This window comes from Urocampus carinirostris, chromosome 11, assembly GCF_059441175.1.
Source record: "Urocampus carinirostris isolate Australia breed hairy pipefish chromosome 11, RoL_Ucar_1.0, whole genome shotgun sequence".
Taxonomy (NCBI): domain Eukaryota; kingdom Metazoa; phylum Chordata; class Actinopteri; order Syngnathiformes; family Syngnathidae; genus Urocampus; species Urocampus carinirostris.
Window position 1 is genome coordinate 19,791,280 of NC_142359.1, and position 20,763 is coordinate 19,812,042.

Below are 20,763 nucleotides of genomic sequence, written 5' to 3' on the forward strand. Positions count from 1 at the left end.
AAAGGCACAGTATGTTTAATAGCATGGGGACATTTACACATTGGGAAAAAAAATCTTGTGTGAAATTAACCAGAATTCCTGAATATTTTCAAATATTTTGACAAATAAAATTGTGTCAACACTGATAAAATAAATGGTAATGCTTCTGACATTAAACTTGTTTACTGTACACAGATGTGTAGCTTCCCACTAAAGGCAATTGGAACTAAAATCTGATTTTGAAGTTCGGGTTAGATGCAATGCCTGTGGATTCAAACCCAAAACTCGGACGAAAACAAAGATCTGGAACAAAAATAAAATGGATTTATTTACAGAAAAACACAAAGGAACACAAATGTCTCAATGGGCCAGGAAAATAAACTAAGCGCACATGCAAGGAAGCAAGAAAAACCCAATACTAAACAAACGCTTCAAGTCATGTTCATTTGTCACACTCTTAAAAGTCTCAAAGGGCTGCACCCCCCTAATACAACATCCCCTGATCTGACACCTACATGTGGGCAAGGAAAATGAAACTTTAAGAAGGGCCATACAAAACGTCAGGTTGAGTGGACAACTAAGAATGGTGACACGGTAATTACCTAAATATGAAGTAAACAGAGTTTGACAATGAGACCGGAACAACAGGACTCTGTTAATCAAAGACAAAAATTTGAGCCGGAAGCCATGCCTTTCATTGTGGAACCAGAGAGCTACATCTTGCCTTACTGTGCAATATAAAGCAAAGCCGTAGATTCGGCATGGACAAGGAGACGTGTCCCCACCAATATAAGTAATGATTATTTTGTCCCCAAAATATTAGATGATCACTTAGAAAATGTGCTATGTCCCCACCAATGCAAAGACCAAACCTACGCCCTTTATCAAAAGTCACTTTGACTTAAACATTGTTAGCAACACCGCTGATTCAGCCCTGCCACTTGTTTCCATTGCTGTTTATTTACATTATTTAGGCAGGAAATGTACACAAACATCACACTTTAAAATATTTTCAATTTCATATCTACACGAGGTATTGATGGAATACATTCTGTATTAGTCAAAGACACCAAAGCCCTACTGAAAATAGACGAATATCTGTAATTGTGAAGCCAAGTGATTAATTTCTGCTATGAGGCTCTCTTTGGTATGCTAATAAAAATAAACGGACAAGTTTGTTTGGTTGGTCAATAATGCTCATTTTTTCCTGGTTCAGTGTTCAGGATATAAGAAAAATTTGTTTCGAATATTAAAAAGTTTATTTTGTTTTCTAATATTGGACACCTGCCAAGAAGGTTGCATAGGATTCTATTTTGTTATTTAGACCGATTGTGCACTGTTGTTGAGGCTATTATGCATTGTTTACATCATTGTCACTATCGGCCAATCGTGTTGTTGTTCTTTGATCTGCACACCCTTTAGGGTGGATCTACTTTTGTAATCTTGGAGGCCAGACATTAAACGTTGTTGGCCAGATTCTTCAAGCCCGCATTTGACTCTTGCGTCTCTCTTTCACCAGTATTTAAGATAAATTATTTTACAATCGGCATCATGGCGGTTGTGGGGTTGGCGCGTCTATGGCACAGTTCTGAGGTCATGAGATCAAACCTTCCTGTGTGGAGTTTGCATGTTCTCCCCAAGCTTGCGTGGGTTTCCTCCCACGTTCCAAAAACATGCATGTCAGGTTAAATGGCGGGTTCAAATTGTCCCTGGGAGTAAATGAGCGAGTGAGTTATCTGGCAACCAGTTCAGGGTGTCCCCTGCCCACTACCCGAAGATAGCTGGGATGGGCTCCAGCACCCCCGCGACCCTACTGAGGATAAGATAATGATGGATATTTTACAATGATTTAATTTAAAAAAGGCTCAGGAGATGGCTTTTAGTACCCAGTTGGGATTTCTTTTATGAGGTTTGGGCGCCCCTGTTCTCTTTGCAAGTGCAAATTCTATTCATGAATTCTCTCCTTATTTTTGGTGTCTACTAAACCTTAAACCTAGCAATTATATATTTTTAATATTTGTGACATTACGTCACAAAAGTAGATGTCTAGCCAAACAACCATGACTAGTTTTTTTTACAACTGCCATAAAGTGTAAGGAACTCATTATCACTATGTTAACTTGTTACTTTGTTTGGGGGGGGGGGGGTAAAACCTCCAACATTTCAAATAGCCACTATCCTTAAAGTGCAAAAAGTCCAGTGTGCGTAGAACCAGAAATATGTGCATTATGTATTCGTAGGAAATAAGCACTTTTGTCAATTCACAACACGCGAACAACAAAACTGAGTCATTTTGTGAACAATCCCAGTTCTCAGTTGATACTTTCTTCCCCCAAGTAGTCAAGTTCTGTGCCGGTCTTATTGAGCTCCCTGTCCATCATGGCGTCTGCTGATCCATGGTGGAAGTTTGCAGAAATCTGGTCAAATGTCATTCCTCGCGTCTCAGGAACTCGGAAGAAGGTAAAAATCAGGAAGAAGAGCAGCAACGCGGCGAAGATGAGGAACACATACGGTCCGCACAGCTCCTGAAAGGCAAGCGTTGAATGTGTTGATTGTGACCAATGTTTCCTCTAAGCTGCATGTGTGCGCAATTGCGCACATTAAAATCTAGCCAGCTCACAAAAATGAAGGCTCAAAATTGCTAATTAAGAAGCGAATTAAGTCAAAGTTACAGTGCATGAAGGTAAAAATACACGGGCTCCCCTGACATTGTGTTCTAAATGCGGTATTTTGAAGTCAAGGTCGAAGTAGAACGAAATTGGGTAAAGTCAGCAGAGTTTTTCGAGAACCGGCTTCTTCGGCTCGGCTCACTAAAATGAACCGGCTCTTTCGGGTCCTAAACGGCTATTCAGGTTGTTTTTGCTTCTTTCATCCCAACATGACCAAACATTATGTAAAATTATGCACAAAATGACTTAAAGGTAGGGGGAATAGAACAAAAAAGAAAAAAATACCAAGATGAAAAAGTAGTGGAAAGCTGAGAAAAAAGAAACAAAAGGAAGAGAAAAAAGAAGGAAAAATTCAGAAAACAGCCAGAAAAGAAAGAAACTAAGGAAAAAAGTAAATAGAGAACAAAAAGAAAAAAGTAACAGCTAGGAAAAAATAAACAAAATGAGAATTTTTTAAAGGAATTTAAAAAAAATAGAAAAAATAAACAGGGAAAAAGAAGAAAAAGTTTGTTGCAAGTCAATCTTGTTGCCAATATTGTACTCCCACTAAAAAATGTGATTAAATACAGTTGTGTATCGTACTACTAATGACTTAGTTGCCACACTTGGGATTGCTGTTGCTCACTGTCGTATCAAGCGTTGCTCACCGACTTTGTGTGAACGCTCTGACCCGTGAAAAATTAGAGGGAACATTGATTGTGACGTGGTGAGATTTGGTTCAATAGATCACTTTTAATCAAAAGAAAGTAAAAATCTTGAGTGCACAACATCGCCCTCTATTGGAACTTACCACTTGTTAACAAAATCTTAGGATGAACCATCCAGTGCAATGGGGTCTCAAACTCTATGATAAGGTTGCCTTTGGAGCTAGGGTCCCAATTTATTTTAAAAATATTAAGCCAAATTAGATTTCAAAATTAAAAAACATCAAGAATTAAAATGAAAATCAATCGGTAATAAACGAATCCATATTTTGTACAGTATTGTTTATTTGACCACAAGATGTCGCTTTATCGTGTAGTGTAACCGAAATGAGTGCTAAAACTACGGAGACTCAAAGAGACCAAACTGCACAATTATTCACACAATTTTTGGCAAGACCTTTGCCAGGCTTTTGTATTTTGGGGTACCTGTAGCAGCAAGATGGGGGAGAATCCTGTCAGATCCTTCATTCAGGTTGTGTAAAATAAAAACAAATTTCTCAAACTACCAGCATTTTAAAACATGCAAGTTTATCTGATAGTTCATGTATTATTGATTAATTATTTTAAATCAATGTTTTTTCTTATTAAATTACACCTAATAATACACACTGTTCCTTTAAACTTTCAGGCGGCAGCGTGTCTGTATCGTCCTGATTTATCGCGAGACGAATGAATATTTTATATTAAGGCTGATATATTTACAGTGGCTTGCAAAACTAGTTGGCCCCCTTGAACTTTGTGACCTTTTGCCACATTTCAAAGTTTAGGGGGACGATCTTGGTAGATTTGCAGTGGTCTGATACTCCTTCCATTTCAATATTATTGGTTGCACTGTGCTCCTTGGGATGTTTAAAGCTTGGGAAATCTTTTTGTATCCAAATCCAGCTTTAAACTTCTCCAACAACAGTATCTCGGACCTGCCTGGTGTGTTCCTCGTTCTTCATGATGCTCTCTGCGCTTTAAACAGACCTCTGAGACTATCACAGTGCAGATGCATTTATACAGGGACTTGATTACACACAGGTGGATTCCATTTATCATCGTTAGTCATTTAGATCAACATTGAATCATTCAGAGATCCTCATTGAGTTTGCTGCACTGAAAATAAAGGGGCTGAATAATTTTGCACACCCACTTTTTAGTTTTTTATTTGTTAAAAAACTTTAAAATATCCAATAAAGTGTGTTCCACTTCATGATTGTGTTCCGCTTGTTGTTGATTCTTCACAAGAAAGGACAGTTTTATATCGTTATGTTTGAAGTTTGAAATGTGGCAAAAAGTCACACAGTTCAGGAGGGCCAAATAATTTTGCAAGCCACTGTATAATATACTTTTGGGGTCCAGTCTGATAGAGCTATCTAATGTGTCTCCTTGATAGGTTTATTCAGTTTTTAACACAAGACACCTGCAAAGGAGATTGCTTAAGATGCCAGTTATTTTGTTACGTTGACTATTGCACATATTTGTTTTGACTATTATGAACTATGTACATCACTGTCACGATTAGCCTATCATGTAGCTGTTCTTTGAGTTCCACACTCTTTGTAAACAACTATTGTAAAAAAAATTGTTTTTCCAAAATAGATGAACTCAGACTTTGGTTGCTTCACTGCTTTTTTTTTACCACACCCTTTGAACTATTTGCCCAATTGCACACCCTACGGACTGTGCCCATTATGAATGCTGGTAACTTGTAAAGATTTGAAATATACCAAAAACCAGGGAAATCCTGTTTAGTCACATTGCAATGCTATTATTTTGAACAGCACTGTACCTGTATGCAGTGTTCCCTCTAAGCTGCGCGCGTGCACAAAAATGAGGGCTCAAAATTACTAATTAAGAAGCGACTTAAGTCAAATTTACAGTGCATGAAGGTAAAAATACACGGGTTCCCCTGACATTGTGTCCTAAATGCGGTATTTTGAAGTCGAGTTGAAGTAGAACGAAGTTGACTAAAGTTAGTACAGTTTGTCAAGAACCGGCTTCTTCGGCTCGGCTCACTAAACGGCTCTTCAGGTTATTTTTGCTTCTTTAATTCCAACATGACGTAAATGATGTAAAATGATGCACAAAATGACTTAAAGGAAGTGGGGAATAGAACAAAAAAGAAAAAAAAACAGATGAAAAAGTATTGAAAAGCTGAGAAAAAAAGAAACAAAAGGAAGAGAAAAAAGAAGGAAAAATTTAGAAAAAAAACAGAAAAAAAGAAAAGAAAGAAACAAAGGAAAGAAGTAAATAGAGAACAAAAATAAAAAAGGACCAGCTAGGAAAAAATTAACACAATGAGATTCTTTTTAAAGGAATTTAAAAAAAAGTAGAAAAAAAACACGGAAAAAAGAAGAAAAAGTTTGTGTTGCATTCAAATAATTTCCAATTATATCAAGTGAATCTTGTTGCCAACATTGTACTTCCACTAAAAAAATGTGATTAAGTACAGTTCTGTATCTTACAACCGACTAAATAAGCCCCCAAAAATTTTAATATTATGCGACAAAATATGTCAGGAAATAAAATAAATGGAAATCTTGTGAAAGAATTGTAAAAACAAATGACGTTTGTAGGCCCTGCAACCTTTGCAATCGTACATAAGTCAATTCATTCAAAAGAGAAAAATAATTTTGCATTGCCGGAAACTCAGCAAAATGTAACTCGATGTCAAGTTTTGGACATGTTTGATAATTAATTATCTTGCCACACTTGGGAGTATGGTTGCTCACTGTTGTTTCAAGCGTTGCTCACCGACTTTGTGTGAACGCTCAGACCCGTGGAAAATTACAGGGAACATTGCCTGTATGTGCATCATGAACCTGCTTACCAGGTGCTGCAATGATGACACAAGACAAAAGTGGTGGCCGCAAGTAAAAAAAAATCCAAATTCAGTACATCTCCTTTAAGTTTACCCTATATATTTTGTTGACCCGGGTGTTTCTAGAGTTCAGACTCAATATGTTTTGGATCATGATCTTTTTCCTGCAGCTGAAGCGTACTCACCGCCACATACTGGAAGCACATTCCAATAATGAAGTTAGCAGTCCAGTTTGAGAATCCCGCCACGGCCATGGCAGCCGGCCTTGGACCCTGGGAGAACAACTCGGCCACAATGAACCAAGGGATTGGTCCTGGTCCCACCTCAAAGAAGGCCACGAAACCGAAGATGGACAACATGCTGACATAGCTCATAGCAGGAACCGTGTCCTGGGAAGACCAGGAAGGACAAGCATAAGAAAACGGCCTGCAGAACACCGGACGGAGCGAATTACTGACCAATAAACTGAGAGCTACTGTCATGACCACTGCGCAGACGCACATGCCACCCAGTCCCAGCATGTGGAGCGTCCTCCGTCCCATCCGCTCCACAAAGAAAAGCTGTCGAGAAGTTGTGTTTCTTTCAGTTCGGATGTACAAGCATTTCGTCTTTTTCTGAAAATGTAGACTTGTTCTGACTGACCGAGACCACTGTGAAAGCGCAGTTTACTACTCCGGCTCCAATTGTGGCATAAACAGGACTTTGGACTCCTGCTTTGGTGAAGATGCTGGTGGAGTAGTAGAAAATCTACATAGAGGCATGGAAACACATGACATGATGGATTTTGCTCACATTATACTCCATACATGGCAGCATTTTGACATTAAAAAGTACAGTGGAACCTCGGTTTTCGAACGCCTCTCAGTTCGGACAAATCGGTGTTCGACCAAAAATTTCGAGAAATTCTTGCTTGGCTGTTGGGTCAAAAAAATCGGAGTTCGAACGCCGGTACGCTAGGGTGCGATGCTGAGCGGCGTACGGGTGTTTTAGCCCCTAATTATGCCTCTGAAGAAGGTCGGTGCAAGCAGGACAGGTGAAAAAAAAAAGTTGTTCGTCCAACTATTGTCTTTAAGAAAGACATAATAGCTAAATATGAAAGAGGTGTACGAATTTCCGATCTTGCTAAATCTACTATCAGTTCGATAGTAAAGAATAAGGAGGCTGTGAAATCGAGTGATGCGGCTAAGGAAGCGCTATAAGCAAGCAACTGCCGCAAGTTTTGGAAGAAGTTGAAAAACTTTTGATGATTTTTCTCTCCCCACCGTCCACCACAAAGGTAAGAAATCCTATTCATAATCCTCTTTTTTTATTTTTACACGTTCATGTTAGCGTAATCTTTCGTACGGAAGATTACGCTAACGCGAACGTACGATTAGCCTGGGTTAGCTTCATGTTTACGTTCATGGTAAACATTCAGGGTGTTGGAACGGATTAAAACGATTTTACATTACTTTTAGTGGGAAAAACGATTTTGGTGATTGAACAAATCGGTTTTCGAACAGGGTTCTGGACGGATTATGGTCGAGAACCGAGGTTCCACTGTAATAGATTTTACTGGTATCTATTTTTAAGGGGCGAAAAGCCGTAGTCTTAACAAGTAAAGCTGTAGTTTTAGAAGGTATGCTAATACTGTAAATTCTGGACTACAGGGCGCTACTTTTTTGCTACGTTTTCACACGATAGCTTAAATACGGTGCGGTTTATTATTTTTTTCATGGCAGCAGCAAGAACCAAAAAAAACGGCAGGCTGCATTTTTTTCCACAACTCATGCGCTCAAAATACACTGCAGTGACGTCTGCAGACATTTAGGTCACCCTTCCAGAGAAATTAATCTTTGATTCACAAAATACATAACACAAACAAAACAGGAGGTTGACAGTACTTTTTTCAATATCTACAACGTACCCACAAATCAAATCCTTAATGTATACCTCCAAATTGAACAGCAGTCGACCTTATCTATTTAGATTTTCTGTGTCATCTGTGTCTATGTCAGATCTTTGAAGTTTCCTTTAATCTTTGAAAAACAATAATAAGTGAATGTAATTTGGTTCATTACCGCAACACAAAAAAACAACTTCCACGTTTGTGTTGCAATCTGGCACTATTCTCCACAGCTGTCATCTAGAAATATTATATATACCACAGCCCCTGGGCAGCACGGCGGCGCAGTGGTTAGCGCTTGTGCGGCACAGTTCATGTCATGGGAACCTGTCGTGGGTTCAAATCCAGCTCCAGACATTCTGTGCGGAGTTTGTATGTTCCCCCCGTGCTTGCGTGGGTTTCCTCCGGGCACTCCGGTTTCCTCCCACATTCCAAAAACATGCATTTCAGGTGAATTGGCTGGTCCAAATTGTCCCTAGGTGTGAATGAGCGAATGAGTTGTCTGTCCCTGTGTGCCCTGCGATTGGCCGGCAACCAGTTCAGGGTGTCCCCTGCCCACTGCCCAAAGATGGCTGGGATGGGCTCCAGCCCCCCCGCGACCCTAATGAGGATAAGCGGTACGGCTAATGAGATGAGATGAGACCACAGCCCCTTATCCCCCTAGTGGGAGGTGGCTATAGTCATTTCTGACTCTTTTTGGGAGATTGATTTAGAGGAGGGGATTCCCAGCCCCCTCGCTCAACCCAACTGAGGTGTTGGGAGTCATTAGGTGACCAAACCCCCCAATTCCAACCCTTAATGCCAAGCGCCAAGCAGGGAGGCAATGAGTACCAATGTTGTAAGTCGGCCGAGGCTTGAACCTTGACCTCCCAGTCTCGGCTACCGAGCTGGTATCTAGAAATATAGGGCTCAAATTTTACGTGCATTAATAAATATGTGCTCGTCTTTACAATATCCAATGTGAATGGCCAAACGATCCAAAAACACAGACGTGAACAACTCATAGCAGTACTGAAAACGATGTAGCTAAAAGCGGCTTGAAGTTCTGCAGCCAAAGGCGTCAACACCAAATTCCCCATGCGGTCCGGGCCCGGTGTGCAGCGGGCTTAAAATGTCGTAAAGTAATGGCTTCTTTAGCCTGCGGCTTAAAATCTGGTCAGGCTTGTACAAAGACAAAATTGAGTTGCGTTCCTAAATTCGAGCAAGTGGGTTTTAGTCCGATTCACTCTGAATGCGTAATTTCTGGTAAAGGCTCACCGCGTTGATCCCGGAGAGTTGCTGGGAGAGCTGCAGCAAGATGGAAATGATCATTGGCTGGCGGTGTATCCGTGATCGGAACAGCTCAGGGATGGATACTTTCCGTTCCATATCCATCCTTCTCTTCTCCTCTTTCATCTCTGCCAGCAAGTCACCAACATCTTCGCGGCCCGTTAATCTCCTCAGGCCTGCAAACAAGAAGGCAACAGCTCCCAAACTTCAGTACGTCGACCATTTTTTTTAAGGGAAGGAGAAAGTTAGGAATCTCTCTCAATCTCTCTCTGCGAAAAATAACCTAATGAAAGTCAAGGGCTGGGCCTAAGCTCTCGTTGGTCTCGTTGGGGCCTTGTAACTCACTCTTTTGTTTCACGTCCAATTTAATTTCAAAGGTTTCCCAAGTACCGTATTTTCCGCACTATAAGGCGCACCTAAAAGCCTTTATTTTTTTCAAAAGCTGACCATGCGCCTTATAATACAGTGCGCCTCATTTATGGATTAACATTAAGTTTTCCAACTAACTTGCAGTCGCCGACTAGATTTTCCCCCGAACGCCAAGTAGTACGCGGTGTATGCTGGGATTTATTTACCCGCGTTTCATTGGCTAACCAATGTGTCAATCATCATTTGAATCGATCACTATTGGCTAAAGTTATTCGGAGGTCAAGGGGCGGATCCTTTTTATCATTTACAGGCTGGCATTGGCTTAAACAGCAAAACAGAGGCTGCAATTAGCCGAAAAAGATGAATGCGTATAGCACGTGGCTGACGGCACACAGAAAGCATTTTTTTCTATTCTGTATTCGTAAATATTTTATTCTCCTGGATTTACTGCACTCACGGATATAAGAGGACATTGGCTGCACATTTTTATGAACACAACGACTTCGGTGAGCTACTCCCGGTTTTATATTGTCCCTGTATCTTGTTTCAGACTGAACTCGATGTTTCTGTGATAAGCGGTGCAGATAATGGATGGAATGGAGTGTCTATTTTTAAATTCAACTCAATTCCAAGTGTTTATTGTCATATGCACAGTAAAGTTGCGAGCGAAAAAGAAAAGAGAAACTAAGGAATGGTTGGCATTTCTTGAATCCCAAGACTTTAACCTTTCGAATGATGGAACGATGCATTTGAGTGACATTGTACGGACACCGCATCCGCACGTGTTCTCGACACGTATTTGCGTCTTTGCAAGCTTTGGGAATGTTAAGGGGGTAATAAGTTGGACTGAACTATCTGACTGTTTTCTCGACGTTCCCATTGTAGCGCCTTATAATCCGGTGCGTCTTATGTATGTCAAAAATAGGACCAAAAACTATTTTTTCGGGGTGCGCCCTAAAACCCGCTGGCCTTATAGTGCGGAAAATACGGTAAATGCCTATTTGCCTCAGGATTTACACAGTGTATTGTTATTAGACAGTAAGGAAATGAAGGATGGGGAAACTTTAAAATATATATCGTGATTCAAACAAGAAGATCCTTTTTAAACAGACTAAAAAATGATTGTTATAAAGAGTTAAGATGTGATAATTTGCTTAAATGATTGATAGAAGAAGCGTCCAAAGTTTTTGGGGGGACAGGTCTCTTATAAATTTTTGGTCTCAACCTGTAATCCCTCTTTACCTTTCAGGTGATCAGTTCATTTTGTGATGTGATTTTGCATGTCTACTACGCTTTTAACCAAGACAAGAAAGTTTGCATTTTAGCTAACCTGCATAGGCTCCCTATTAGCTTAATATGTGATTTTAAGGTTCTGTTGGTAGTATACAAAATCATGCATGGACTTTCTCCCTCATATCTTTCGGATTTCATTTCCCCCTATGTTCCGGTCTGGAGCCTTCGCTCTGAAAATGCTGGTCTATTAGTGATCCCAAGAGCCAAGAAGAGATCCGCAGGTTCGAGAGCCTTCTCCATTCGGGCCCCAATGCTGTGGAATGCTCTTACCCCTGAGATTCGATCTGCAGCCTCAGTGGAAATGTTTGAATCTAAACTTAAAACACACTTCTATTCTATCGAATATGAATAATCTGTATTTTATGCTGACAATATCTGTGTATTATTTGCCCTCATGTAGGTTTTAGATCAGGTGATGGTGTCATTATAGCCTGTGGTTTGCAATAATCTGTGGTCTGTGCAGCCATTTGAGACTCTTTGTGATTAAGGGCTATACAAATAAACATGACTTGGCTTGACTTGACTTTAAAATAATCGTTATGTGTCTCAATTTGTGACTGCATGCCTACATTTAAGAGAAGCTCGCGTTATGTCACTAAAATGGAGTGCTCACCTCTCTTGGCGTGGTGCTCCTGACATCGGACAATATAGAGAAATCGGGGGCTCTCTGGACAGAATGGCAACAATGCCATCTGAAGGACGGTTGGGACTACTGTCAGCCCCATTAGGACAGGCCAGAGGTCTTCACTTCCCAGAAGTTGCTCCAGCCCCAGAATCTGAACCCAGGCCACTCAAAATTGTTGGATGTTCTCAGACCGTCCTTCGCTGGGATATCTCACCTGTGCCAGAAGAATTCCCGTGACGATGGCTAGCTGGTGCAGCGTGCCTAGCGCCCCGCGCAGACTGGTTGGTGCAATTTCACCAACGTACATGGGGGTCAACCCGGACGCCAGCCCTAGGAGCCAAGTAGGAGCGCTGTCAAATGGCAAGGTAACGAAGAAAAGTGCAAAGTCAGGCCGCGGTGGTCACCGCAAAAAGCGCCGATGACGAAGCGTCCTAAGATCATCATTTCGAAGGAGCGACACAGCTTGGACAGGCCCATCAGGCTGCCACCCACGAAGGCCAACAGGTTATTAATCAGCATGGCCTTTCTCCTGCAATAAGGTATTTTGGATTTATCAACTATTAGTAAGTGTAAAGAAGTGCACTCTGACCTGCCAAGCCACTCGGAAACAAAGCCGACGCAGAAAGAGGATAGCATGCCTCCAATGGAAAAAATTGCCACGGAAAGGGACCAGAGAGTAGTGAGGGTCCCCCCTGGGATGGCATGTCCGTAACGGTGCGCCCACGTGGCATTGTAGTCGCTCTCAATGATCTGGGTAAACAAAATCACAAAGTCACAAGCCCAGCCTCGGTGTGTGCCGAGGCCTGTGTTCAGCATAAATATATCGGCCCCTATTTTGGTTTGGGATGGCAGCTGGTGGTTGCTCAAGGATAAACGGGTCATATGCACTGTTGGGACTAACGTGTTACAAAGGAACTTGTTCAGGGAACGCGATTACTTTTCTCGTAACTCTACAGTCGTTACTACATGGTGCGTTACTGCATTGTTCCGACACTCATTAAATGCAGATCTTGTATTATGATATCTTTTGACTGCTAAATCCCCTGCACCACTCATATTGTCACAGCCCACCCTCGTTAGACTGGGAGGTCGGTGGTTCGCGCCCCGGCCGAGTCATTCCTAAGACTTAAAAAGTGGTCGGCGGCGCCCTCTGTTGGCTGCGGCTGCATCGGCTCGCTACAACGGGTCAGGTGTAATCGACATTTCGTTCTGTGTACATTGTTACACAGAATGACAATACAAGGAAATTATTATTATTATTATTATTATTATTATTTTGCTAGCAACACTCTTTGAAGGGTGGGCCTGTTTATGGTTACACACAAAGTACAACTGAATACAGTAATGGTGGTGCCGTCTCAAGCACATAGTGTGAGGTAGCAGAATTTCTCCTCATGGAGATAATCTCCCTATTGTATCAATTCTCATCCAAGCCAAATTCACGACCAAAAATTAATTTGTAAAATCAGGGGGTCAGCTTGTGTGCACATGTTTGGTTGTGGGTCACCAGTAGCAAATGGTAGGCGGAGGGACGCGGAAACAGTGGGGCAAGCATAAGCACAGAATGTAATTTATTTAGAAAATATTTTGCAATACACCAGGCCTGGAGAAAAAATTAAAAAAATGTCTTGGACAGTTCCCAGAAATGCAAAAGGAGATCTTCAAGTGTTTTAAAGCCCAGAGACGAAATGGATATGGGGTGTCTCGGCTAAGTATTTGTTCACAAGCTCTAAATATTGCCGAAACCAAGAAATCGTTTGAAGATGTCAAGACTTTACTGGATCCACAGGTTGGCGCACATATTTCCTTCTATTTCCCGTAAATGTGTCTACCTAATGCAGTTTTATGGGGTCGGCTGTCATGCGAATGTGTTTACAGTAATTAGTAAATATATAGTTGATTTTGGGGAAACATGTTACTTTTTGGTGTCAGTGATCTGGCAAGTAACTGAGTTACTTTTAAAGTAAAGTAACTAATGACAATTTTCAGTAAGATGCCCAACAATGCTCACATGATTGGCCACCAAAAGCCACTTGGTTTTACTTCAATGGATTGGAAAGAAAGTCAAATTTGATGCTCTCGCTCGTACCTTCTGAGGTGCATTGATGACGCCGATGTTGTATCCAAATTCCAGTGATCCCAGTACAGCAGTGAACACGGATAAGGCGAGGGTTCCAGTCACCGTCTGGAACAAGCACACTCAGTCTCACACCAACGTTGACATGAGTAAATATAACCCATATTCCCATTAGGCCACAATGCAGGCACCTGCTTCTACAGTGATGGACATACCTTCACCCCGGTCTTTGTAGTCATCTTTTACTCAAATAGGACCCCTCAGTAAATCAATGCACAATAATGGGCATAAACAGATGATAAAATATTGAATTCCTTTTAAGATAATATGCCATGCTTGTGAAATTCCGGCATTCAGACAAATGGTGTGTTTGACAGTTCAGAAGATCAGCACAGCCCAGAAAATTGTGAACTGGCCCCTTTCCTAACTTGAAGAAATGAACAGTGCTCACTGTATTAAAACCCCTTAAAGTTCCTGTAAAATTCGCCTAAATTCCCAATCCAGGATGTAGTTGGTAGGTTGATTGGATCCCTTAACCACTAGGGTCGCAGGGGCACCAGTTAATCTAGTGTGTTTTGGGCAAGTACAGCCTGGTGACGCCCATCCTTCTCCAGGCCAACCATTTGGAGAATACGGACTGTTTTGGTTTCTCGTGAAATGTAAGATTCTGAAATTATTTCCCCAACTGAAATAATCACTGCTAGTGCTTCTAACATTGAGTAATCGGAGTTGGAACACGCAAAAATAGAAGGTTTTTATTCTCGCCTGAATTTTTTTGAAACTAAATGTCTGCAAAAGAGTGTCAGATGGGCATCTTGGCTGGAAAACAGGTGAGACAATAGCCTAAGGCCTTACCTGGTGCCTTGTCAAATTCGATTGCGATCTGAAAAACTAAACATTGTATTTTACACATTTTTCTAAGGGTAGGTTTAGGCGTTTCCAAAAGTGGATATTAGGAGACGAACACTAAAACCTATGTAAATGTGTATTTTACTTTGGCCATTTTTTTTTAGACCCTGTGAAAGAGTTGTAAATGTTTGAATTCTCTTTCCACATCTTTATCACTATTCTGCACACTTGCGCGTAAAAATGGTGCGTAAAAATTAATCACTAGTGGCGTTACGCACACTTATTTCTGGGTCTAATTTGAATATAATAGGGACATCTTCATATCGATTTATTGGGAATTTCATTGCCTAACCAATGTGTCAATCATCCTTTGAATCAGTCACTATTGGCTAAAGTTATTCGGAAGTAAAGGAAGTGTTCTCCTTCTTAGCAATACAGGCCCGCATAGGCTAATGCGGTGTATGGGCCGTGAAAAAATGCCTGTAATTGGCTGAAAAGATTTTGAATCAAAGATTCAGAGGCTAACTGTCTACAGAAAATGATTTTATGAGTCTGTTTATTTGTAAACAGGAATTATGGGGCTAAACAGACAGCTATCAACCTCTATCGATGCAGAGATACTTTTTGGCGGATTTTTCTTTTTTTCTGACGGCATTATCGTGTGTTTTGGATCAAATATTTTACATGGGTGGATTCACTGGACTTTTGTAAATGTAACCACACCATAATATGCAGAGAATTGTATTATTAGCTAACTCCCAGGAAATGTTATAGGTGAACTACGTCAGCTTTATAAATTTCGGGTGTCTTGTTTAAACTGATCGTGATGTTTCTGTGATGAGTATATATTTTCATTTTGAATCCCAAGAGTTTAAGCAATGAAATGTGGCATGAAGTATTTTATTGACTGGTGATGTCGTGAAGACACTACTTTGTTTATCAATGTTAACATTAAGGAGTTAAAAGAGAGCTCCAAAAACACGCACTCCAGAGTAGACGAAAGATAACACCTGCGATTATCATAGCAATTGTTAATATCGCTTGACAAACCAAATCTCTCCTTTTCAAAGAAAACCTTCGTTTTGATGGTGCCATTCACAAATAACAAAAAATCCAAACTAGACGAGTTTTGGCGAGTTTGTTTCCGTTTCTCTTTGTAGATTTTAAAATGTTGCCTCAATGCCGTAATTATAAAAAAAATATTTTATGTCTCTGTTGATTATATTATAATGTTGTTACTTGACTTGCTTATTTTCCCGTGTGAATTTTCAAGTTGTTGTAACTAGCTCGGGCTACGAGTGCAGTAGTTGCCCCTCTCATGTCCTTGACATGTAGCCTTGTCATGAGTACCAATTTGGATCACCTGTACCTGCTCATTTGGCGCCAGCCACTTTTTAAGCCCCCTGTCACTCTCCTTTTGTCTGCAAACCTCTGTTGTTACAAGGCAAGTTTTTTTAACCCTGACTCACGCCTGTCCCGTTTTTGCACCCGTTTTTCCACCTGCCCGTTCCTAATCTCCCCGTTTGTCTCTGGCTACGACCCGTTTTTGATCCCGACCACAACTGCTCTCCCGTCCCAGCTTACGACCCGTTTCTGACCCCGACCTCGTTTTTGCTCTCCTGTCCCGGCTATCGACCTGTTTTTCCGTCTCTGACACCGCCATCGCCCACTACGGAAGATTCACTTCCGTGTTCGGATCGCAATCCGATTGCAAGAGCGACTCGTTTCCCGCGTCCAGCGAGCACCAGATCCTGGGCGCTCGCTGGAAGACGTAAGGCAGCAGTCTGGCGTGGAATGACAGGAATCCAGCGGTCGACGAGATCAATACCAATTGCACGAGCAGATATCGGGCAGATGGGGTCGATACCGGACAGGACGGGACAGATTGATATCAAAACTGGATATCGAAATTAAACAGGACAAACTAGACGAGATCGAAACTGAAGATCGATATTAAACAGGACAAAATAGACTGGGCGCCATGGCAACCGTGACGGATTCAAATTTGAAGTGTGACCAGTTTTGATAGGAAAACCGATTTAGGTTGTTTCTAGAAGCCTATCGGTGAGCATAAATGTAAATCTAGCGACTCATAATATGTTTACTAACCGAAATTAGGGATGACCAGTCAGCAAACTAAAATATAAAAAAAACAAGGTTATTAAACCAAGAATAACCAGTTAGAATTTCTCATTCAACACGTTTAACTAAGTAAGTGTTCTTTTATTATAATGTATGTTAAATGTTGTCTATTGTCTTGTCCATTGTTTATTAAATTGCCGGCTATTGTCCAAATATTTTTTTTTAGGTTCTCCCTCTGTTAATCTTACCACTCATCAAACGTAGAACTAGTCCAGTTAACTTTCTTCCCTCTGCCTAACAGAATTGCTGCTACACAATTCAGGACTTTCAAGTCATGAACTAATAGATTGAAAAATAGCATGTAAGACAATATTTACCTTCAACACTGCAAAATAAAACACTGTATATGTATAACTTTATAAATGTATAAAGACGAAGGATTATTTCATTTTTTTTTCAATTTACTATTATTTATGCTATTACACTTAACCTATTATATTGCAATGTGGTATTTTATCTTGTTGTTATTTTCTTTTGCATTTTTAAAATTCAATGTGAATTTGAAAAGTTATAATGAAAATAAGTTCTATTCTATTCTATTCTATGTCAAATGTGAGCTTTTAATTGCTCAACTTTATCAATACAGCAGTTTAATAAAACTATCGGTATGTTTAAAGTCTTTACAAGTAATGAAATCCGAACAAGAAAAACTTCAAATGAACTAAGAGAATAAGATAGAATCAAGAGGCTTTACAAAATAAATTAATTTAGTACATTGACAAAATTCAAATGTGTCAGTAAATTCACAAAACCCTTAAACGGACAGTATGAATTATTTGGCACCTTCTAGTGGTAAAAAATTATTGATTTGAATAATAAGTAAAACTACACAAACTATCGTATGAACTTTTTTTTAAATGCTAGGGGGTCGAGAAATGTATTTTCCATGATGGGAGGTGGCATAATAGCCTGCCATCTTGCTGCTACGGGTACCCAAAAACCTAAAAAAAGTAGGAAAATAGAGAAGTAAAATGGTGAGGTCTGGTCACCTTTAAGTCTTTGTGATTCATCCTTGTGCTTTTTAGCACTCGTTTTCTGTTGCAGTACATTGTACAGCGACATCTAGTGGTCCAATAACAAATACTGTCCCTTTAACACAACAAAACTTGTCTTTACGCTGACTTAAAAGCTAAAGAATAAAAAGTATTTCATTAAAATATTTGTAATTATATTTTAAATGGTGATTATTGTTTGTGTTTATCAACATTTAGGATGAGAAAAATAAATCTAGAATTGTGGCTTCCTGATGTATTTCTTATAGTATGAAAATTATTCAATATTTGCACTATTATTCAAATTTTAAACAAATAACTACCAAATTTTCCATAAAACTATATTATAATGCATAAGAAATCATCTTTTAGATGTAATAGAATAATACCCTTTAAGCAGTGACTCAGTGATAATCGTGATTATCATACTTACTTAAAATTACTGTAATTACTATCATACTATACTTTAAGTCGCAATTATTTGTATAAAAACTAAAACTTTCAATATAAAGGAAGAAAACTCGACCCAAGATTGTATAATATAATATATGACTTGCAGAATCAAACGATTCAAAATGAGTGAGATATATTTGAAGTATAAAGTTGTTAAAAAATACATGCAATTTTATATACATATACATGGGAAAAATGGGATCTCTTTTTCCTAATGCATTGCCGGGGTATAGGATCGAGAAAATCATATCAACCCCTGCCTCAGGCTTAATTTTTACCCAAATGAGGCCCGCCACTCAAAACGTTTGCTTCTTGTTAATGATAATAAAAAAATATATTTATATTCTGAATTAAACTACATTTAACCCTCATGTTGCGTTAGGAATTGGCACCATTAACCATTGTTAGTGGGTCAATTTTGCCCGGGGTCTAACTCAGTCTCGACCACCAAAAAGAAAGAAGTATCGCCCAATATGGTTTTACTATATCCTCACAAATATGATACGCACAGATAACCATATTTTATCATTGCAATGTGATTTATTATAACATTGGTAAAATGGCGGCGCCCTCTGTTGGCTGCAGCTGCATCGGCTCGCTACAACGGGTCAGGTGTATCGACATTTCGTTCTGTGTACATTGTTACAAAGAATGACAATACAAAGGAAATTATTATTATTATTATTATTATTGCCCCGGAGAAACATCAGATTTATAACCTTGAAACCTGTCATTGGAGACCCTAACTCAGCACAAGGGTTAAAGACCTTTTTGACCAAAATTCATCAATAAAAAGATTATTTCATCAAGTCCGAATAACGTAGCAGAACAGGAAGTAGTTTCATTGCGCAGGAAGTGTTAAAGAAGGTGACCTGAAGGTCAAAGTCAGACGTGGTTTGCTTCCGGATGCCTGACTTTTACACCCAGAACACTTGCCAAATTCAACATTGACGGTAATCGAGTACTTTGTCAAAATCCCCCCCACCCTCGAGACCGCTCCAATTCACTGACCTCTCCCCCAAGTTGCTGAAAGCCCGCCGGCATGACTTTTGGCAGCTCCACCGGAGAGAGAGCTTGCCCAGCGCCTCCCCTCTTTCGGACTTTAAGGTTTGAAAAAAGAAAAAGAAATGCACAATCCCAACAAGTGAGCAAAGGTGAGCCTCTCCTGCGTTTTCACCAAACTAAACGCTTTCCACGACTGGACTGTAAAGTGACACCGGCTGAGCGCAACCACGTGAGTGTCTCTGTCCAAAGGGGAGGGGGACAAGGGGTGTTGGATGGTTGGTCCTGGGAGTGGCAGGGAGGTACGGCGGTGGGATGGAAGTTTGCAAGGTCGGGGCGTCGCTTGTGAAGAGGAAGGTCCAAAAAGACAATATTCTTCCCTGGTCTTTCTATAGAAGAGTGCGGTTGCGGTAGAGGGTCTCATCTCCACCACCCCCTGCCATTGTCCGTACTTTCTACTACCCACAAATGATGTTCTATTTTGAGGTACAACAGGTTCAGACATCTGCCCTCCACGTCCCTCCTTGCCCCCCCTTGGAATAGTCACACAACAAAACCCTAGGAGAACAGGTGTAAACTAAATTTGTCCACCTGCTTTTTGGTATTGGGACCACTGCTGGGACTAACTCAGTTTGGCTCAGGGGCCAGATCCAGTCTTTATGTTTTCAGGTGGACCGGATCAGTAAAAAACATGTGTCGATATTTAGTTTCGATTTTCAGTATTATGCTTTATCGTTAAGCCTACTTTAGTAGCCTACCCTACACATTTCTGTCAAGACCATAACAGGAGGAGGACCCAGATGCGTAATGTTTATTGAGATATAGAGGAATAACAAGCGCCAGCAATCCGGTTCTCGCTGGACGAGGGAAGCAAGAAGCTCACGGGATCAGAGCGTGTTCGGAATGCAGAAGTGGATTTTCCGGAGCGGGAGATCGTAGCGTGGTCAAACGGGAAAAAAAAAACGTGTCAATAGCTGGAACGGGGATCAGAGCGTGGTCGGTAGTCAGAAACGGGTTGTTAGCCGGAACGGGATATCAGAACGTGGTCGGGGGTCAAAAATGAGTTGTAGCCGGAGAAAAACGAGGAATCAGGAACAGAGGATACGGGTGACAAAACAGGACAGGCGGGAGTCAGAGTCAAAAATGCTTGCCTTGTGTAAACAGAGGTTCGCTGACAGACTGACAAAGGCCGAGTGAGACCACTGAGCTCAAATAGGAGGGTGAACCAATCAGGAAACCAGCAGCAGCTGGCGCCTAACGGGCGGGCACAGGTGAGTGTAATGAGTAATCACGACACATTTCAATCATAAATGATAATGGATCTTTTGTAAGTTCAACACATTTCTTCACAAACAATGGAATAATATTATTTTCATGTTTGGCTTTAGATGGATTAACAACGTGAAGAAACACGTTGTTTCTTTATTTTAACAGTTAAGTAAAAGCAGTTTTACATCTGAACCAACTCACCGTAAACATAAGCAAACTCAAATGGGAGTTATGAATAGAAATCACCTTAATCATACTGATTTGAAATAAATAAAAAAGAAATATAAAAAAGTGGTTGTAAGAAAGTTCTCAATATTGCACAAGCATAGAAATATAAAGGGTTCATTGCTTCCACAGGTTGGTGTTCACCAGGCATGTCC

General features: G+C 40.4%; 1 protein-coding gene across 2 annotated transcripts; it reads right to left on the minus strand.

Annotated features, from left to right (window-relative positions):
• Window positions 1-281: 281 nt before the first annotated feature.
• On the minus strand, window positions 282-19,338 carry LOC148356700 (solute carrier family 2, facilitated glucose transporter member 4-like). Of its 2 annotated transcripts, XM_088346712.1 has the most exons (11): window positions 19,124-19,338; window positions 13,689-13,784; window positions 12,189-12,349; window positions 12,004-12,128; window positions 11,814-11,929; window positions 11,588-11,750; window positions 9,301-9,488; window positions 6,801-6,905; window positions 6,617-6,718; window positions 6,344-6,547; window positions 282-2,504 (listed from the first exon to the last, which is right to left on the minus strand). In XM_088346712.1, the coding sequence occupies exons 1-11, from the start codon at window positions 19,154-19,156 to the stop codon at window positions 2,292-2,294; spliced, it is 1,506 nt and encodes a 501-aa protein (XP_088202838.1). In that variant the 5' UTR covers window positions 19,157-19,338; the 3' UTR covers window positions 282-2,291. The 2 variants fall into 2 exon arrangements, with proteins under 2 accessions (XP_088202838.1, XP_088202837.1); XM_088346711.1 differs by having other exon boundaries at window positions 6,344-6,718.
• Between the last annotated feature and the right edge of the window lie 1,425 nt (window positions 19,339-20,763).